This window comes from Myxocyprinus asiaticus, chromosome 29, assembly GCF_019703515.2.
Source record: "Myxocyprinus asiaticus isolate MX2 ecotype Aquarium Trade chromosome 29, UBuf_Myxa_2, whole genome shotgun sequence".
NCBI lineage: Eukaryota > Metazoa > Chordata > Actinopteri > Cypriniformes > Catostomidae > Myxocyprinus > Myxocyprinus asiaticus.
The window spans coordinates 36,932,905-36,955,887 of NC_059372.1; the positions used below are offsets into that span (position 1 = coordinate 36,932,905).

A 22,983-nucleotide genomic window follows, 5' to 3' on the forward strand; every position below is an offset into this window, starting at 1 on the left:
TTGGGAAAGTGGTAGGGCAAGGTTTTAAAACATGCTGCATTGCATGTAAACAATATGGCGGCGCACATAGCCAGCAAGTGCACTCACGATCACATCTTATCTATCATAATAAATCATTATAAAATCACATTATATGTTTGATAATATATAATCTGACCTTCATTGCACCTGCTGTGATATAATATATCCTCCAGTGCATCTGCTGTGAAGTGTAAGGTAAAAAATTTTTAATTACAGCACGCATTAAAGAACTCACGCTGGAAGATCCATCAGTACAGGAACAATATTAAAAGGTTAATATTCATTAGAAAAGCCCTACCATATTGGTCAGAGAAACTATAACCAAACCCTAAAACTATCCCTAAAACTAACCTTAAACAACCAGGTAGTGCGTTACTCATAAATATAAAAGAGTCTTCCTCTTCCATACAACGTTTTGGAAATTCACCGTCAAACAAGCATATTGCATTTCCTTTTGGTTCTACTAGTGGTGCAGAAATTACAAACTTTACCTATATAATGTTTACATGTATTATGTTTATATCAGTATTATCTCAGCTATCGGACCCTGCTCTTTATATATATATATATATATATATTTAATTTTCTCCCCTTTTCTCCCCAATTTGGCAATCCCAATTCCAAATGCGCTCTATGTCCTAATGGTGGCATAGTGACTCACTTCAATCTGGGTTGCGGAGGACGAATCTCAGTTGCCTCCGCGTCTGAGACCGTCAATCTGCGTATCTTATCACGTGGCTTGTTGAGCGCATTAATGCGGAGACCTAGCGCATGTGGAGGCTCACGCTATTCTCCGCCGCATCCACGCACAACTCACCACGTGCCCCACCGATAGCGAGAACCACATTATAGCGACCATGAGGAGGTTAACCCAATGTGACTCCGCCCACCCTAGCAACTGGGCCAATTGGTTGCTTAGGAAGCCTGACTGGAGTCACTCAGCATGCCCTGGATTCGAACTTGCGACTCCAGGTGTGGTAGTAAGTGTCTTTACTGGACCCTGCTCTTTAGATATTGGCATTGACCGTTAAAAAAACCCATATTGACATCTAGTTCTGTGAAAGACTGGATGAGTAAATGCAAACAAATTAGAGCCTCTTCTATTTATTTTAATTGAATAATACTGATCTGTCCTTCGCATGAGAAGTTAAACCAAGGTCCTGAATCTCTGTGGTCATTAAAAATCCCAGGGCACTACTTGTAAAGAGTAGGGGTGTAACCCTGGTGTCCTGGCCAAATTCCCCCCATTAACCCTTCTCAATCATGGCCTCCTAATAATCCCCATCCATTAATTGGCTCTATCACTCCACTCTCTCCTCTCCACCAATAGCTGGTGTGTGGTGAGTGTACTGGCGCACTATGGCTGCCGGTGCCTCATCCAGGTGGATGCCGCACACTGGCAGACATGGACAGGCAGAACACATGGACAGGAGAAGGCAAACATTTACTGTTCCAGACAGACAGAGGAGACTGATTGAAAGAGAGACTCTGGCTTTTTCCCAGCAGCCTTAAACTCCTGACTCCCCTCCAAAAGCTTTCAGAGGGCACCAAACTGCAGCCCAGCCCACAAATGGCTGCCTGTCCACATATGGGGGGGGGGGGGGGGGTATTTACTATGAATGAATTACATCCACTGATAGCATTGTTTATTTGTACACGCTGTCTGAATTGTTTTAATACCAAATTCACCAAATTCAAGGAAATATGCAAATCAGGTAGTGGCACTACTGCCTCTACAAAACCTTGCAGGCTACTTCTTAGTGCTCAGTTAAAAGGGATATAGCAGTCTACTGTGATCCAGCATACTTGCCTCAGATTGAACAGCATCATTCCACCACTGCAGCCTAGGCACCTTAAGCGGTTCTTTTTTTAAATGCCGAAAGTGTGCTCTTCTACACAGCACGTCTAAATTTATGCCTGGTTATAATGCTCTTCTCCATTATTTTATCATCATTTGATAAATTACTGCTGCCAAGAAGACCTACACAAACATCTGTTTAATAGTGTAACATTAATTGCAGCAGGCAAATAGCGCTGAGCTTTGTGAACAAGGCGCAATCCATAATGAGCCTAATTTACATAGGAGGAGGCGTGTTCACGCTGAAAAGAATGACAATGACTTTAATTAAAAACTCAGAGTGCAGGACTATTTCATTGCATTTAGTGCCTGGCTTACTGAATAAGATGCAGGATTACTGCAAAGTGGTGCAACTGGTTGTGAATTTATGCACTTCCTGTGAGGCTTGTAGAAGATGCAGGACAGATAATACTGGGAGAAAGCAGCAGGGAGTGAGGTAGACAAGAAGACAGCAGATAAAGTACGACGGAGAGATGAAATGAGGACAAGAAAATAGAAAAAAGAGGTCTGTATGTGGGGGTACTGCTGAGATGTAAATCAGACGAGACAGGCTGAAAAACAGCTGCTTCTGACTGCAGACACACATGCAGCATGTTCACTTATCTATGAAGGTTTGCATTCATCCATGTAGTAGTCGTCTAATAGATGCTTTTGTCCAAAGTGACTTACTTCAGGGACAACCTGCATGGAACAACCTGGGGTTCTTTCCCTCAGCTATCAAGAGCATAATGGTGATAGCTCCCCAGCCAAAATGTCCATGTGGACCCAACATGGCTTGATGATGGGTTGTCACTTGAGCTCTCCTTGGGCAACCCAAATAGGGGTCCACAACCATAACCAACCAAGCACTTTCAGCCCATCAAAGTGCCCACTTTGACCCCATGCCTAAATGACACCCATATAACCCATTTCCAAACCATGTGGGACCTAAATGTTATGGGGCACCCCTTGAGGGGCTTAAACCTACAACCTTGCAGTTACTATCCCAGTTCCTTAATGGGATCACTCCAATATGACCTTGTCCCAAATGGTGTACTTGATGTGGACTTGCCTATCCTTTATTTTACGCCCTTGATGTGCCCTTGTAGCGGACTACTACCCATACATCTATGTGGCATTATGACACCATATTGTGGACTCGGAGGAGTATAAAAAGGGCTGAGGGCACCATTTGGAACAGGTTATTACTACCCCACATCCAAGTCATTGTAGAATGTCTGGTAGAATTGAATCGATTTGAATCCCATTCCCTCTCTTTTCCCTGTCGCTACATAAATAGTGTCTATAATAAAAAGTTGCTGACTAAATCAAACAAACCACCTCAGAGTACAAAGCAGTAGCAACTCTGAAAATCGAGTCTCATTAAGAACTAAAATTGTCTACTTGTCTCTCTGTTTAGAACATTAAACAGGCCTAATGTTTCACTGACGAAGTGCTGAGTCTAAAAGGGCCAGTTAAACTTCCACTTCACATCAATGTCTGCATAAATACTCCCGCAGATCTGACTGAGGCTGTGCCAAAGGAATGTGCTGATTTGCTCTCAGATTCCTCTAAAGTGCGTCCAGGAAAAGCAGAAGTGAAATGGAACCTGCTTCGCACACATTTATCCCCAAAATAAAAGACTCCTTTTAATGCCTCTGACCTAACCTTCTTACCTCAAATCAGAAAGGGCACCTTATGCTCCAGCTGGGTAAATATGTGAGGTAGATGGTTGTGTTTTTGTGTTGACTGTTGGACTTGTATCCTATTGTGTTGGTCTAAAATTTACAGTGGCCCGTAGAGTGCCTGTACCATTCGAATCAATGGCACAAAAGATCCCTGTCGATTGGACGAGAAGCTCTACACACATAATTTTGGGTCCTGCCTGGATGCCGTGCTTTTCTGGGAGTCTATGAGACTTTCATGAGTGCTATTTGCACTAGATCTGCAACTGAAATACACCGATCAGCCACAACATTAAAACCACTTGCCTTATACTGTGTAGGTCCCCCTCGTGCCGCCAAAACAGCCCCAACCCGCATCTCAGAATAGCATTCTGTACTGCAGAACTGCTCTGTACAATTGTGAGAAGAATAGCATCTCAGAATGCTATTCTGAGATGCGGGTTGGCGCTGTTTGGCGGCACGAGGGGGACATACACAATATTAGGCATGTGGTTTTAATGTTGTGACTGATCGGTGTATGTTTGATGTATCACATACCTTTGGTACTGTAAATATGTAACATAGTTGCATAGTCACATACTCTTTTTACAATGCAGTATTGTGCAAAGGATAAAACCAAAATTGAAACTACATAACCAAATAATTGGCCCATTACATAAACAATTAGGGTTAATGATTTCTTGAGATCAAAAGAAAATATTAAATTACAAGCTCACTCAGGTATGGAAGACAATGATAAATTAACTAAATAAAGTCACAGGCAACATATATAATGACTATGTTTGCAATTATTTCAACTATCTATGTCATGCCTCAGTGTGTGTGAATATATGAGTGAATTCAAACATTTCTCGAAGATCCTGTATGATCCACAGGCAGTTCTGTAGAACATGTTCTGACTTGTTGGAAATAGATACAAACACAAAACTAAGCTGTCAAAACATGTCAGAGTCAGAGAAAGAGATGGGCAGACAGAGTTTGGTCCAGGGTAGGGTGACCATACGTCCTCTTTTTCGGATCTGAAAAAAGTGTCCGGCCGGAATTTCAAAATTGAGTAACATTTCCGGGATTTGACTTTGTCTTCATATTGGTGTGCTCTCTACTGTTAGGCCTATCATTCTGTGTATTTGATTCTGTGTATTTTTATTCTATTCATCTTAATGTGTCCTTGCATGAACTGTATGTGTGAGAGAGATCTACAGAGTGCTCTCTTGCTCTCAGCCAGAAAAAAATTCTATAACGCAATAATGTAAGTACACTTTTCTAAGTATGTTCCCCAACTCTGGAAATTATTAATTAGAACACCTGTTTCATCAAACTTGTGCATGTACAGTATGCATTGTAATTTTTAATAACTGAAAATGTTGACTATATCGAGGCAATATCAAATGCGTTACGCATCAGGTAATATAAAGGCTAATATGATGGATAAAAATAACCAAGATGGAAATTTTACAACTCAGTCAGTCAGATAGTTGTGTGTGTGACATGTAAAGCTGGCTAAAAAAATCTAATTGGGCCAAAAATGAGATCCAATGAGTGAAGATGGCAGTACGCAGGTCATGTATTTCCGACACTGCATGTGCAAGCCGAGCAACTGCCATTGAGATGAATTGAAATGCTAACAGCTATCTCCAAACTTCAGGATAATAGACCTCATTGGTAGGGTCAATCTCCACTGTGGGAGTAACTTTTTGAAATTATGCCATCGTACAACCTAAGTGGTCACTTCAGGCCAGCACTTATCTAAATTTGAGAACGCATTTACATTTAGCATTTATGTCTTAAGCACTGAAATGAAACCGTCTATTTCTTTAAGGCAAATGGGAGGGCAGAGTTCACGTCCTAACCTTTGATAACTCCCTGAAAAACCTTTCCCTGCTGACCTTTCAGTTCTTAAGCTCTAATCCTCCCCACATCACTGTACTTTCACTCCCATATTACTGTCAGGCAGTCTGTTTCTTTAATTTAGGTGTTTTCCTCTTTTATTTTCCATTTTATTTGTTGCCTCTTTTTTTATTACAGGGACATATAGTGATAGAAGTGGCTGACCTATATGCGTTTTTTAATGGCTGATGCCGATAGTGAGATCTACATAATGGGGTGGTCGATGGCTGATATAATGCTGATATATACAGTGGTCGATTTGTAAAAAAAAATTCAAGGGGTATGGTGTTGTCAAAGATTTTGTTTTTAACTCAAAATTAAAAACATGTACACATTGTAAATGCAAACTTGTCATACCTTACATTCTGTTCTCTTTTTTTTTTTTTTTTTTTTAAGAAAAACAAAATGCTGTATATATAATTTAGTATAATATATTATATAAATATAATATTAAATAAATATAATATTCTCTTGTATTAAAACTTGCATTACCTTCAGTGGCGTAAGTTTCATGTGAACACTAGGAAGAACAAATCAAACTCCGGCATACCTGTTTGCCAGTGTTTTCAGAAAACCGGCGTCTTTTCGCAGTAGAGAGAACTTTCGCGCTCAAGGTTGCCAGATCGCTTTACTAAAGCATCACACTGCCAGAATATTTCCAAGCTGTACAAGTGTCAAGTTCTAATTGGGGGATTTCACCTACAGAAATCTTGCAACCTTACACATGTTAAAATCTAATTCTGACCGGCTGATCGCCCTTATTTAAAGTCTGTTATTTATCAAACATAGAGAATTAAACATTTTACTTGCATGATTAGTTCTAAGTAATACATGACACAACTGATCTAAAGGGGATGTTTAGAGGGGATGGTGGTTTTACATGGGGGATGCTTTTTGGTATTTCTTGCAACAACTGGGATGGCATCCTCTCGCATCCCCCCTCAACTCGAGCCCTGGATATATACCACTTAATACAAAACACTAGCTGCTACAACAAAAATAAACAGAAATTTACATGTCTCATTGTATATATCATTGCAGTTTCCTGGTGAAATTAACACAAGAGGCACTACAACAACAATTACTTTTATTCCATTTCACACAAATCACGACTAAAACGGCAGATTATTGGTTCATAAGAATGTACTTTTTGCCCTGTTTTTCACACAATGCTATCTTATGACACCAAAACACTTTTACTATAGCACATAACTAGTAAGTCGATACATTTTAATACTTGCATTTACAAGCTTACAAATGTGATCAAATTGCGTGGTAGCTCAACTGATAAAGAGTTGCACTTGCGATGTAAAGAGCTGGGGTACAAGTCCTGAAGAGCACGTAAGTCTACAGATTAATCAAAAGTGTCATAGAAGCACCACAAAATGGAATGGTTGCTTTAGCGATTGCGTTTTTTATTTCACATTGCTTTTATGACTCTTTTTAGGCTTAGGGTAGGGAGGTAGGTTTTGTTGATTTAAAACTCGATAGAGCATTAACCTTAAAGGGATAGTTCACCCAAACATTTTAATTATCTCAACCCAGATGTGTATGACTTTCTTTTTTCTGCTAAACAAAGATTTTTAGGTCCTCACAAAGCAAGTAAATGGGTACCAACATTTTGAAGCTCCATAAAGCACATAAAGGCAGCATAAAAGTAATTTATATGACTCCAGTGGTTAAATCTATATCTTCAGAAGTGATATGATAGGTGAGTGTGATAAACAGATCAATATTTAAGTCCTTTTTTATGATAAATTCTCCTTCTAGCCCATTAGGTGGCGATATGCACTAAGAATGTGTATCACCAAAAACAAAAGAAGAAGAATGTGAAAGTGGAGATTTATAATAAAAAAGGACTTAAATATTGATGTTTCTCACCCACACTTATCATATCGCTTCTGAAGGTATGGATTTAACCAGTGGAATCGTATGGATTACCTTTAAGCAGCCTTTATATGCTTTTGGACCTTTAAAGATTTGTACCCATTCATTTGTATTGTATGGACCTACAGAGATGAGAAGTTCTAAAAATCTTTGTTTGTGTGCCAATTTCTTGCAAATTAGCTTTGCAGTCTATCAAATAGTATCTCAAAGTTGAAAGAGTGACAGCAGCGTTTCAGATATCTCCACAGAGAAACCATCACATCTGGGAGGCTTGAGCAGCTGAGGTAATGTCATGCCCCCACTGGTGAGAACAGGCAACCGTAATTATCAACAAGTTCAATAAATAGCTACTACTTTAACATTAAAGGATCCATAATGACAAACAGAGTCACAAATCTGCATAATTCAAAAATTACCTTGAGATCATTTGTGAAGTGTGAGCGTTGATATGTTGTTTCTCAATCCCCATAGCTTTGACACAATGGCAATAAACTGAAATGATTGCAGGTTGAGACGTTTAAAAAAAGAAACCTGGCAAGACATCACAGGTGCAGGATGTGACAAATCAAGCTCATTATAGGGGCCAGACACTGGAAGGGAACATAGAATTGCTTAACTAGTCTTCCCACGGTGCGATGGAAGCAAACTTATTAGGAGAGCTGCTTTCTGTTAGGAGACGGCAGGAGTTCTGCACTGAGTAATGAAGCGCTGAGGAGCATTAAGGAGCACTAAATAATGGGGTTGATGATCGAGACAAAATAAAACTTGATACTTGAGTTTCCATTGCACAAGTAATCTAAAAGGCAAAGGCTCCAAAACCTAGTGAGCTGCCAACCTATACATCATAGGCAGAGTTATTTGTGAGTTGCTGCCTATGTACTGCTGCCTATGAGATCAGCTGGTCTCCCAGATTGACCAGCAAACAAGTGTCTAAAAGCCTTCTAAAACTAGCAAACCAGACAAGCCTGACAAGTGGAAACCAGCTTGACGGCTAACAAAGACAAGCAAATCCCATTAGTTTAGTTTTTCCCCAGCAAGGAAAGTATAGCTAAAAGATTTTGACCTGTTCATAAATTAGCTAAAAAAAAATTACTTGAAGCATCCTCTTCCATAAAGTTGGAGTGGCCCCATTTACACTTGGTATTAAAATGTCGTTTTGGGAGACATTGTGGACAGGTGAGACAAATCACTGTTTACACTTGGTCTTAATATCCATCTCAATGCCTCTCCTTTGACCATTGGTGTTCTGATTTTGAAAGGAGGGTCTCTGATTTTGTGACGTCATACATCACTATGTCCAGGGCGTTTTCTAGCTATAAACATTATAAGTGGCTGGTTAGGGCCCCCGAGCCACCAGGGGGCCCCGCAAAGCAAGGTGTTTTTAATATATATATATATTTTTGTTTAAATATACAAAAAGCTGCGAGTAAGACTCAGGCAGCTGTTATGGCTCAATTAAACAGTTATCGGCGGCCCCCTTGTGCCCCGAGAGGGAAGGGAGTATGAAACTGCAAGGAGAGAATTATAGCTAGATGTGACAAGCATACCTACAAGTTGGGAGCAGAAAAAAGTAGGAGAAACATAACCAGGCCATTCATGGGTGGGCCTCCAAGTAGGATTTTGCTTAGGGTCCCTATATGCCAGGAAATGGCTCTGACTGAAGTAAAAGAAGAGCAAGAAAGTCGTGAAAAAATTGGCCCGTGGTTTTCCCAGTTGTATTTCCAAGCACAAATGTGACGGTTCACACAAAATTATTTGTTATTTTAGAAGAATATCTGTATTAAATGACCTTCAGGTGAGTGCAATTGGATGGTTATTTCATTTTAAAGCCAAACGCAACCAGCAAAGTACATTTTGCATCAGTTAATTGACAGGTGCGTGAGTGATGCTTCGCTACTGTTTGAACACGAACGGATAAGCGTTTACTGTACACTACGAGTCCAATGTGGTCACATGTGTTTTCAACCACCTACAAACGTGGTTGAAGTGGACAAACCTCTAAATGCTTTGGACCCCATTTACAAGTGTATTTAGCATTTTCCCATTTCACATCTTAATCCCAGGTGTAAATGGGACCTTCGACAACAGAAAAGGTTAAACATTTAAATGGATAGATTTGTATGTCTTGCTTCTATGATATAAGTTTTATGACATCAACACCTGGTGATAGCTCCGACTCTGGAAAATCTGTGGCAAATAGCGAACTCTGAAGGGAGCAAAATCACAGTCACTGGGGCAGTTCTCTGATGCCTCCCCCAGATGGCCAGACTATTTTAGTGCTGTCTAGTCAAAGTATACATTGCGGCTGATGAACTTGTGTGCACTGGGGCAGGCATATCAAGAGACTCCGTCCGCATTCGGAGATTGGCATCAGGGGCCTGGCAGGAGTACTGGAACCATGTCTGAGATGGGACTGTTTGCAAAAGAGAGTGAAAGAGGACAATCTTATGGTCATACAGAGGGAAAGGAGAGGGCCCAAGGACCGCTGAGGGGCCCAAAGACACTGAATGGGCCCCAGCAGCCCATGCTGACCACAAATGTTTCTCATCTGTTGCGTGGGGGATTAAGAGCTTGTGTGACAGGCGTGGGTGGAGTATTACATTGGAGGACAAGGCCACAGAGCTGTGGAATGTGTATCCCCTTCGAGCCAAGGAAAAAAGAAAAGAATGTGGGCAGGTCTGCATAAGCCTTTTCTACAGAGAGGGGTAAAGGTCAAAGGACCCCAAAGCCAAATGAACTCATTTGTGCTAACAAACATAAAAGAAAGCACTACGTGGCTTAAATAGTAGTTTAACAACAGGATTAGGGGCAAGTCAAATTTTCAAGTTAAAAAGATTTATGACCAATATTATCCTAGTCGTTGGCAATTGCTCTGTATTCACACTGAGAGAATGTTCTGTAATATCACAAGTGTTCTGAAGAATTGCCATTGAGTATCCACTAAAACTGACAATACAGACAATAATGATTCACTAGCTTTACACCAAGATCGCGAAACTAATTTTGCTCTTGTCATTCATGTGCTTTCATACAAAATACAACCCTTGCTAAAATATAAAACAAATATTTTGTCACGCTTGTGGATTGGTACAATGCAAGTCAAATAAATTGTGACATAGGAATGGGATAATAGTGGTTTACTGTCAGTAAAAACACTAATAGTAGAGCTTTGTAATAAATTGGTGCCAAGTATATATTTATAGGTTTACTTTATATTTTATTGGTTAGAGACAAAAAAGAAAATGACCAAAGAAAAATAAATTGTTGTTGGGTGAATTGTCACCCCTAGTGTCAATAGTACCATAGGGATACAGTACAACGTAACAGCGTGTTGCATTTAAAAATTTGCAATGAAAATTTACGCTACATTTTCAAACGTCCAATAATCTTTGTGAAAACACATCTGGATATACTGTAGGACCTCTCTAAACATATTACTCTAAATGTGTAGTAATATATACACTATTAAACTAAACAAACATGAATCTATTCCATTCCACTATTGAGTGTTTCACATACTGTAGACTCAATTACATTTTATGGATAAACTATTAGGGCAGCTCAGTTTAGTGCCAAGTCTGAATCATTCACACAGCAATTGTTCTACTGACTGTACGATAAAGAAACAATGTATCACTTAATATAAGACAGAAGTATGGCTCATGGTGTATTGAGAATGCTGACTCAAATGGGACACACAGCATTCCTGTCAGTGGATCCCATATGGGAACGGGAAAATCAAGAGGTGTGGAGAGTCATAAGTTCACCCTGTGACTCACTTCATTAAAACTCCCATGCAATGACTTAGCCCTGTTTGTCTTTTCCCTGTTTTGACCTCTGTATTTTTCCAACAATAGTACTGCTTTACTGAATGGTTCCATATTTTTTTTTAATTGATGTGTGAAATTTCTGCACCACCACCGTCACCAAAGGGAATAACAAAAATTAATCCTTTTTGCAAACAAGTTGTCAAAACACTCCCAATGTCTGCCATTGGTCGTTTAAAACAAATAGTTTTGCCACAAACTCAAGCCATTGGTTGATGTTGCTAGGTTGGGCTGATTGGGATGCTCAAACAAACATTTTTGGGTGAACTATTCCATTAACTTCTAAAAGATTGCACTTTAGCTAAGGAGACACATTTGGAAAACTACTTTAAGAGGTCTCTCTTGATTTGTAATGCTAAAGATTTTACCAGACGTTTCTGTTGGTTTGCCGCTGAAACATTTGTCAAGTTATAATCTGAGCACTATGTAAATCCATCAAACGACTCTTGCTGGGGGGGTATTCAGCCCTCCAAGACTCACCATACATCTTCCCTTCATCTGAGAGGATGATCTTTCTGCGGCCGCAGGGTGGATAGATGGCTAGAGCCTCCTGGAAGCTCTGTTCGATATCCGGGCTCCAGACCCCCTCCGCGTCCCCGTCAATTCCGGCCTTGTCCATCCCGTCCACTCCATCCTCCTGCCCCTCCTCCGGGCTATCGCTGGTGCTCCACTCGTTGGCTGCAATCGTGGCGGCTCCACCTGGGCCCCTACGTGAGCCCTCACACCCAGGACTACTGAGAGAGAGAGATAGAGATAGAGCATTTAAGTAAAACAGAATGAAAAACAGGAAGTCAAAATTAAATACACCATGCAAGGGAATAGGGATGGGTTAGGATGGTCTACTTGTCATCCACCAACAAGCTAGTTGATAAGTGAAGTCAACTAGTTAATTAAGATTTTTTCTTCATTTTAGTTTTAGCTTTAAAGGCCATGTCATGAGGAATGACATTTTTCTTGATATTTTGACATATAAGAGGGCGTTGTACTATAAAAAAAAAACACTGTAAGTTTCAGAACTCAAGATTTCCTCTCCAGTCCAAATACTGCATTTATTTTTTCCACTCTGCAAAAATGACTGGTTCTTTGGCTACAATGTAATGTCACAGCGCAGTGTCATTTGAATAGCCCCACCCCAATAACATACGTAATTGTCATATGTTGATGTGAGGTACTCCAACACTGAAAGAGTTATATTGTTACCATAGTTTGCTTTTAACCAATGAAAAGATTAAGATGTTAAATAACATCACTAGGCATTGTTGTGTTCTCTGCATAGCCTTCTGAGGGATCCAACATTAGAAATAGGTGTCTTAATATTAAAATTAAATTCCTGAATGCTTCAATGTGGGACTATATGTTTGTTCTGCACATTTCTCTTTGGATTCTTTTGAGAACCAATATGGCTTTGCAAAGAAACTTATATTAAAAAGATGGAGCAGTGCCAACTATATTGGACATGATAAATATGCCAATTAAATTCAAATGTTGTGTTTGTTGATGTGTCAGGAATTGTATAGTCAGCTGTTTTTAATGGCAAAATAAACTTTGATCAGGACTCCAACATGGAGTGGATTGTGCTTATTACAAGGATACTCACCAAAGAAATACAAAATTGCTCCAGAATATTGATTTGAGATTAAATTATTTGGTCCCACTTTATATTAGGTGCCTTTAGCTACTATGTACTAACATTAAAATACATTGTGAATTTACTGTTTAACTACATGTTGTTCTGCGGAATTCTCATAAGATTCACATTTTCTGCTACTTAAGTTGTGGTACGGGTAGGTTTTGGGGTATGGATAGGGTTAGGGGTTAAGATTAGGGGTTAGGGTTTAGGGTAAGGGTTGGGGTAGGGTTAGGTTTTGGTTAGGGTTAACAGTGTAACTACAAATGTAATTAAATGCAGGTATTTTAAATGTAAGTACAATGCAACAACACATATGTACATAATAAGTACATTAAAGCAAACACTGAAGTACTATACATAGCAGTTAAAGACTCCTAATATAAAGTGGGTACAATACTTTTATTAAGCAAAAAGAATGTGTAGCAAGAAGTGCAACAAAACACAATGGTGTAGAATAAGCTAGTAAGCTTGCCAGCTGTTTCAACTGTCTCGAATTAGCCAGGACATCTCCTAATTTGGCCAAAATGAACTCGTCGGGAAGCCCAATGTCCCACATTTAAGTGAAACAGTTGAGGGGGATTCCCTCCCTGGTCCACTAGCCAATGATCAAGGGGGACTCCCCACCCCACGAACATCCCATATTTACCTAAAAAGGATGCTTACTGAAGCAGCCACACAACAGAGGGGAAGCCCTGGGCCAACCGTCCCTTAAAACACAACCTACAGCTGGATACAAATTTATTAAGCCTTCACATTCACAGCTTGTATTAGTATGGATTATTGTCACTGCTGTCAAGTTTACATTGCATTATTTTATCACCTAATCTTTATGTAAGTATTAGGTAGGAACAGCTTGACGACTTTTAGTTTTCTATCATTATTTCACCTAAAATATGTAAATAAAAGTGTTGATTATCTTCCTCAAATCAAGTAGTATCTCAGTTTTAAATGTGTAGTCCAAAAGGATAATATCAAATTGAAAGTAGCACTTCATAATGACTCTGGCTCTGCCAGTACATATACTATACTGAGTGATCACAGTCGAAGTCTAGGTAACATAAAGCCATGAGATTCATCCATGCACAAGAGCAGTGCCAAAACACAACTGACGTAAAATGTTCCTCCGCAACTGACTTGCAATTTTAGGTTCCACAGTTCCGTAGTGCAGCTTTAAATTTGTCATATCAAGTTAAAAATAGTTTAACCATTCTGTTGTGCTCCATCAAGATTTTGAACACAAGAACATACCCAAAGTGAACACCTTTTAAGAAATGCATCTGAATCAGTGTGCGGTGGATATGACCCTAAAATAGCATAATTATACAGGGCTTCCTTAAAACCGAATAGACGTTTAGACAACCCATTGAACGACTTCCATCCATCCATCTTCTGTAGCCGCTTGTCCTGTGCAGGGTCGCGGGTAGAGCTGGAGACTCTCCCAGCTGTCTCGGGCCATTGAATAACTTGATTATGAAAATATGTAGTTGTGCACATCCCTACTAAGGAAAAAGTCATACATGACAAAAAGTTGTCTCCCAGCCAACAAAAGACAAGCAAGGACATCAGCTGCCCTTTCCAGGCTGTCATACAATAATTGGTTAATTGAGACGGCTCAAGACCAATAGGACAGTTGACAGTAACTATCATTCCAGATGGTGTGACCATGAATCTCCCTTCTGAGCTGGAGCTTCTTCCATCCCTGCTTTCAATACAGAATCAGAATCTTGCCGGATCATGTAATTATTTACACAAGCCCTGCCAATCACTTCATCCCATTATGTGATGACGGAAAGAGGAGAATTGGAAAGGAAAGACAAAATGGTCGTCGGAACATTGAAGAGCCATGATATGCAGAGCTGCCAAGCAAGGTGCCAGATTTTTCAGACTCCTGATGTCAAGTGAAGTTCAGGTGATGAGATATCGGGTTCTCAAGGTTCTTTACAGCTTTCGTGAGTTAGAGGGTATTAATAGCGCTAGTATTGAAAATCAAGAACTGAAGGCACTGATAAATGTCTCCGGTGTAAAAGTACGTTGTGCATGACTAGCCAATGGAACTTAGTCAGAATAGCGGCATATTTAATTTTTGATGCAAATAAAAAAACGAGGTTCTACTTACAGTCTCTTTAATCAGTTGTACTATTGTTTAAATTGGTGTTGATTGTTCAGCTGGCAAAACACTGAACATTTTCAGAAGACAAAAAACTCCAGAAAACCTCAGTTTTGAAAATTAGATGTGATGTAGAACTTTTATAGATTGTGTTTTCATGGCATGCACATTTTCAATCGCACAGAATTCAATATGGCGTCTACCCTGACTAAGGCCTATGCAGACAGTGACAGGAGCTCACATATTTTTTCAATGTAATCCTAATAGGGCCGACTTCCACATATTTAAACTTACCACATCACAAGCCTGATCTCATGAAATTACACATCTGCAGTTTCCCAGTGAATTGTCTGGTGGTGGGCACCAAAAGCGGGACAAATGATGTTGTAATCAGACAAGGTTTTTAAGGTGAATATTATGTGGATGTTTTAATGAGTAAAACGCACCCTCCTAACCTAAACTTTAACATAAACCTAACTAATAGTGTCTTAAAAGATAAATGAGAGGTGAACAAAACATACATCCTTACCCTTAACCTTAATCTAATCGACAGTGTTTTAAAAGCAAATTTGACATGAAAAGCACATTTACTGAAGCAACCACATCATTTCGTGTTGTTTTTACAGTATGGCACATTTACTTAATTTCACTTTCATTTCGAGCGTCCTTGGCTGGGCTTAAACTGTGGTCTCCGAGTCTAAATTCAACACTCTATCAGGTGACCTACCGTGGAAGTTAATCACATTTTTTTTCAAATGATGTGTTAAGAGTAAAATTGTTTTGATATAATAACATAGCAGTGTGTGACTAATAGAGTGAAAAATAAGAGTTAATAAAGTCATAAACAGCCATAGTACCCATGATTTGTGTGAAAGTGAATAAAACATTAAGTTGTTGTAGCGCCTCTAATGTTCATTTCACCAGGAAACTGTAGCAAAACGTAGAAAGCGTCAGTTTGCAAAAATGTAGTTATACTAACATTCACTCTATGAGACTAGGTTGCACATCACAATCTGTTATGTGACACGCGGTATCATCGATGTGTCATGTCTTAACGTGCCGTTTTTGAGTACGCAGGAACGCAAATGAGATTTAAGAGCTACGGCAAAGAGAAAGATTGACGTTTTAAAGTTTGGTTTGTTCCTCAAACAAATCAATATGGCTGAAACGATTAGTCGACGTTATCGACAAAGTCAACAATAAAAAATTGTTGACAAAAATTTTCATTGTCGAATAGTCGTTTGATGTCATTTAACGAAACATGAGATCACATTAAATTCTAACGATGATGCGTCAGAGCAGCACTGCAGTTCGCGCCTGACTGAGGAGAGGAAGAAAACAGCTCACAGTCCAGATGCACTCTAAACTTTCCAAACAGCTTCAGGTGATGTAGATCGCAAAGTATGAGGAAATTATAATGCAAAAATACAAAATAAGTAAATACAGAAGCACTCTCGTTGTGGAATAAGTGGAGCCGGAACTCTTTAAAGGAAACACCCCAGCGTTACATCATAAATGCAGTTCTATTTAATGCGTTATAGCTTTATTAAAGTTAAATATCAGCCATATCACCCTGCAGCTCTTGCCTGTGTGCCCACTATAACTAAGCAGGGTTGAGCCTGGCCAGTACCTGGATGGGAGACCTCCTGGGGAAAACTAAGGTTGCTGCTGGAAGAGGTATTAGGGAGGCCAGCAGGGGGTGTTCACCCTGAGGTCTGTGTGGGTCCTAATGTCCTAATATAGTGACGGGGACACTATACTGTAAAAAGGCACTGTCTTTCAGATGAGACATTAAACTGAGGTCCTGACTCTCTGTGGTCATTAAAAATCCCTGGACACTTCTCGTAAAAGAGTAGTGGTGTAACCCTGGTGTCCAGACCAAATTCCCCCCATAGGCCCTTCTCAATCATGGCCTCCTAATAATCCCCATCCATTAATTGGCTCTGTAACTGTGTGGTGGGAGTTCTGGTGCACTATGGCATCAACCAGGTGGATGCTACACACTGGTGGTGGTTGAGAAGATTCCCACTATACAATGTAAAGCACTTTGAGAGAAAAGCCCTATATAAATGTAAGGAATAATAAGGAATAAAATAATACGGAAGCAGATCATGTAAATAACTAAAAACTCCAAAACTGGCATTTCTCTGTGCTGTCAGCGCCTCTTCTATGAGTTGCGCGAAGTGTCCCAATCTAAGGGGGAGAGATTGAAACTGCACCCGGTTGATGCACACTCTGTTGCGGGGACACTCGTCCCTCGAGTGCGCACCCTTAATGCAGCTAGATTATAACGTGATGGCTCGCGCCTTATTGAATCATAATATACACTATATTGCCAAAAGTATTCGCTCATCTGCTTTTAGACGCATATGAACTTAAGTGACATCCCATTCTTAATCCATAGGGTTTAATATGACGTCGGCCCACCCTTTGCAGCTATAACAGCTTCAACTCTTCTGGGAAGGCTTTCCACAAGGTTTAGGAGTGTGTTTATGGGAATTTTTGACCATTCTTCCAGAAGTGCATTTGTGAGGTCAGACACTGATGTTGGACGAGAAGGCCTGGCTCGCAGTCTTCACTCTAATTCATCCCAAAGGTGCTCTATCGGGTTGAGGTCAGGACTCTGTGCAGGCCAGTCAAGTTCTTCCACACCAAACTCGCTCATCCATGTCTTTATGGACCTTGCTTTGTGCACTGGTGCGCAGTCATGTTGGAACAGGAAGGGGCCATCCCCAAACTGTTCCCACAAAGTTGGGAGCATGGAATTGTCCAAAATCTCTTGGTATGCTGAAGCATTCAGAGTTCCTTTCACTGGAACTAAGGGGTCAAGCCCAGCTCCTGAAAAACAACCCCACACCATAATCCCCCCTCCACCAAACTTCACAGTTGGCACAATGCAGTCAGACAAGTACCGTTCTCCTGGCAACCGCCAAACCCAGACTCGTCCATCAGATTGCCAGATGGAGAAGCGTGATTCGTCACTCCAGAGAACGCGTCTCCACTGCTCTAGAGTCCAGTGGCGGCGTGCTTTACACCACTGCATCCGACGCTTTGCATTGCACTTGGTGATGTATGGCTTGGATGCAGCTGCTCGGCCATGGAAACCCATTCCATGAAGCTCTCTACGCACTGTTCTTGAGCTAATCTGAAGGCCACATGAAATTTGGAGGTCTGTAGCGATTGACTCTGCAGAAAGTTGGCGACCTCTGCGCACTATGCGCCTCAGCATCCGCTGACCCCGCTCTGTCATTTTACGTGGCCTACCACTTCGTGGCTGAGTTGCTGTCATTCCCAATCGCTTCCACTTTGTTATAATACCACTGACAGTTGAATGTGGAATATTTAGTAGCGAGGAAATTTCACGACTGGACTTGTTGCACAGGTGGCATCCTATCACAGTACCATGCTGGAATTCACTGAGCTCCTGAGAGTGGCCCATTCTTTCACAAATGTTTGTAGAAGCAGTCTGTATGCCTAGGTGCTTCATTTTATACACCTGTGGCCATGGAAGTGATTAGAACATCTGAATTCAATTATATGGATGGGTGAGCGAATACTTTTGGAAATATAGTGTATGTGTCAATGTGTGTTTCTTATCGTGAAGAAAACTGGCAATACACAGCTTTATTAATAAGAGAGAGCTTGTTTATTTGTGAGTTAAAGACAGATTGAATTGAACAGAAAGGTGAGAGAGGGTAGTCTTCACCCCATTTTACACTGCAACAAAATACGTTTTTGATTTGTTTTTGTTTTGGCTTGTTTTCCAATATAAATATCTAAAACTTCTTTAAAACAACATACATTTTCTTTAGCAGCTATTATGCAGAAGAAAAAATTGTTATCTGATAATATTGAATATAATATTAAAAATACAAATATTTTAAAATATCTAAAAATCCTTTAAAAAAAGATGAATTCATCTGAGAAGCAGCATATAAGATATTTAGACTTGCTTTTAGAGAATAGATCTTGAATAGAAGTATATTTTGTCTTTACTGCACTCGCAGAAGTATAACCAAGTGAAAAAAATACACTTATATACAAAATACACTTATATTTAAGATACATTCTCTTAAATATCTTATATGTTCTTCTCAAGTTTTATCATGTTTTAAGGATTTTTAGAGAATTTTAAATGGAAAACAAGACAAAAACACTTGATAACAATGGGATATTTTGCAGTGAATTTCTTTACTGAATTAACTGAAAAATTCCTTTAATTCACTGAATGTCATTATGAGGCCCTTTTAAAAGATGATTTTGTCCTTTTTATTGTTAGTAAGCACGTTTAATACAAACTTTAAAGTCAGGGCACAAGTGTATGCTTTCACTGCATAAAAAAGCAGTGTAAAAATTCTGCTTAACTTTCCCTTTTGTGTTCCATGGTAGAAAGAAAGTCATACTGGTTTGGAAAGACATGAGGTTAAGTAAGTGATAAGACAGAATTTTCATATTTGGGTGACCTATTCCTTTAAAAGAACTGATTTTAAGGATCCATCCCACTTAGTGCCTCTCAACCACAATATGGCAAATATGCAAGAAAGGCCACAAACAGCAAAACTGGTCTTTAGAAATAACATTAGTGGAGCCAAAGTGGTTGTCATAAGGAGGTACTACATGACCACTAGAATGAACCTACACAGAGAGAAGGACTGAAATTCCAGACATGCCCTTATTAAGAAAGCTACAGTGTCCCTACCACACACACTCTCTCTCTCTCTCTCTCTCTCTCTCTCTCTCTCTCAATCTCAGAAGATCTGTTGAGTCACCCACACCTCTGTCCTTCCCCTCCCGTCCTCTCCTCTCCTTCCCTCTCGCTTACGAGCACCCCAGTCCAAAAAAGGCCTGAAGAACAGGGAAATGGAAGGGGGAGGGAGTGGGAGTGTGGGTTGCCTGACCAATTTAGGCGTCCACTAAGACTTAGGAAACACACAGTCCTCTCCCCAAGGACAATACTGCTGTTTTAGGTTTTGGCTGCTTCATAATGCAGGGCTCATGCAAGCCAATGCTATCTATGAATAAATATCAACACCTGGCTAATACAATGGTATAGAATTTTTTCAGGTCAAGGGCCCCTTGGTGGATAGGGAGACGAAGCAGGGACCCCCTGTTATATATTTTATTCAGTGTTGCATTTTAAGCCTGACCTTTAATAACCTGCACAATAGAAGCAACTTAATGTATCTACATACTTTGTAAGGACACATAACCATATACTGTTTTAATTATTCTTATTATTAATTTGAATGTGCAAGAAACAATCAGTACAATCAAACTTTTTACTGAACTTTAGCTTCTTAACTTAAGCTTTGGTTCAAGGTAACAATGTTTTTTTGTTTAATATATATTTTTCTTTTTCATTAAAATTAGTTTGAGATCAAGCAATTATTGCTGACCCCCCTGCAATACCGTCATGGGCACCCTTGTAAAGACCCGTGGTACAGAGGACATCCAAAACTGAAATAATGCTATACTATCAAAAACTATTGGAATATATTTCATAGATTTTCAAATATAGGAACATGTTTCACTTCACATTTAAACTTCATATTTAATCTAAATTAATCATATGTACACTATTGGAATATTTCTGAGTGTTTGAGTGGGCATATGCATCTCTAAACCTGGAATGAAGCAGCTCATGAATAATCATTAATGTTAGGGATTTTGCCTTTTCAAACTCAAACCTGAACGCGGTTCAATCTGAATTGAATTATCTGACCCTTGATTAAAGCTGAAGTATGTAGTATCTGCGCCCTAGTGACACCAAACGGAATTGCAAAAATGATTACTGTTTTCAAACAGGTTTCCCTAACACTTCCACTTGGTTGGACAAAAAGACTGTCCCGTCCCAAACTCACAACACTGGACCCAACTGGAGCTACAGAGGGTTTACACTTTTCGGGAAAATCAACCTACAAATGGCTTGTCTATCCCTATCTCTAAGAAAAAGATCTAAATCATTGCCATAACGAATATTCTCATCCATGTTTAGGTATTTGCATGTATTGCTGATTAGTAAATATTGACCTTGGATTTAAACATAGCTATCATGAAAAGGTCACTCTTCAAGAGCAGCAGTGGCTGGCCTCTAAAGAGACACTGAGTTACAGAATCAAGTGACAAACCAAAAGCATCCCACACTCTTCATGGATAACCAATGTTCATTAAAGAAGAATCTCATCTAAACCTATTAACATCACATAATGGCATTATACACTTTGAGGGAGGATGGATTTATTTGACCAGATTCAAAGTGAGCTGGTATATCTCTGGGTCAATTTCATGAATTTGTCAAGAACATGTCTAAGTTATATTTCACCCCAAAATTAAAAGAGATAAATAGGAAAGAATATTTGCCTAAAGAAAATGAAGCCTGTTTTAGGACCATTAAATTCTTTTGAATTGGGACCTTATTTTCATGACAATTAAGCACATTTTCCCACCAAATCTCATTACTGTAATGCAGCAAACTTTCATTTTCATTAACGTATTGCAATAATAATTAATATATTAGTTACATTGTATTGTAGTGTATTTATACGTTTATAAGTATGGACACACTTTATATTAGGTGTCTTTAACTACTATGTACTTAAGCAATTGAAACAATGTACTTATTATACACGTATGAGTTGTTGCATTGTACTTACATTTAAAGTACCTGCATTTAATTACATCTATAGCTACATTGTTAACCTAACCCTATCTTTACCTCAACCTCAGTAGCAGCAAATGTGAATCTTGTGAGAACACAATAAGTACATTGAATTGCATGTATTTAATGTTAGTGCATAGTAGTTAAAGACACCTAATATAAAGTGGGACCATAAGTATTTATATGTTCATGTCAGTATTTGTTATCTTTAAATTAGCTGATTTAAATAAACAACTGTATTAGTGATTTGTTTTTTAAATTATTATACAGAATCTAAATGAGAATCATTATTTTGTTTTAATTTTTATTTTTTTTCTCCCAATTTGGAATGCCCAGTTCCCAATGCGCTTTTTAATTCCTCGTGGTCGTGCATAGTGATTTGCCTTAATCCGGGTGGCGGAGGACGAATCTCAGTTGCCTCCGTGTCTGAGACTGTCAACCCGCGCATCTTATCATGTGGCTTGTTGAGTGCGTTGCCATGGAGACATAGCGCCAGTGGCGGCTTCACGGCATCCACTGCGGCAACCACGCTCAACTCACCACTCACCCCACCGAGAACGAACCACATTATACTGACCATGAGGAGGTTACCCCATGTGACTCTACCCTCCCTAGCAACTGGGCCAATTTGGTTATTTAGGAGACCTGGCTGGAGTCACTCAGCACGCCCTGGGATTTGAACTAGCGAACTCCAGGGGTGGTAGCCAGCATCTTTACCACTGAGCTACCCAGGCCCCCCAATGAGAATCATTATTATTAATAATGAGAATAAAAAAAAAACAAGTAAAACGTCCTGACTGACTGACTGTTTTTGTACCATCTCATGCATAAACGCTGTGTTTTTAGTATGCTGTGTGAATGCAGTTGAAACTTTGCAAAACACGTCTTAAGACCCCTGCATTCTGAGGTCTGTTCTGTCCAGCTGTATTTAAATGCATCCTGCCATGTGAAGCTCATTTGCGCTGTCTGTTTTCGTTAAGTGTGGTTTGTTACTCATAAAGCTAGAGTTGTGCTGACTACCCCCTGCTGACTGCCACTCGCAAAATGCTCAGAACAATCACTAGTTAATTTCCTTATTACGGAATTTACATATGGTCAGGAGGCATGATTAATTTAACATGTTATTTTTTATATAACTATTTGCACTGAATTCACAAGTTAATTCAACAGTCTTTGTTTTCTCATACACTCATCTGACCAAATTCAAAGTAAGTTTATAGCACAATGTTACAAGGTCATGTTTTGTTCTGAACAAAGTTATTACTGTATCTTTACAAAGTGATAGGTGGATAAATAACAATTATTCTGGAGTGATTCACAATTTAAGTCTTGGTTTCTCTGACAGGGCCTAAGCACATCGACAGGAGATTTGGAAAAACAGCTGCAATGCTTGTCAACAGGGTAAAGGCCTTTACTCATCAACAACTCTCCCCTTGCACTCTCC

The 22,983-nt window shown here is 39.5% G+C and overlaps 1 protein-coding gene across 2 annotated transcripts in view; it reads right to left on the minus strand.

Moving 5' to 3' along the window:
- The window catches only part of LOC127419727 (transcriptional enhancer factor TEF-5-like), a 46,427-nt gene that overhangs the window by 17,744 nt on the left and 5,700 nt on the right, over positions 1 to 22,983 (minus strand). For both annotated transcript variants that reach the window (XM_051661388.1, XM_051661389.1), the window contains exon 2: positions 11,625 to 11,878. In XM_051661388.1, coding sequence (XP_051517348.1) covers positions 11,625 to 11,763 — 139 coding nt within the window. In that variant the 5' untranslated portion in view covers positions 11,764 to 11,878. The remainder of the gene's footprint in view (positions 1 to 11,624; positions 11,879 to 22,983) is intronic.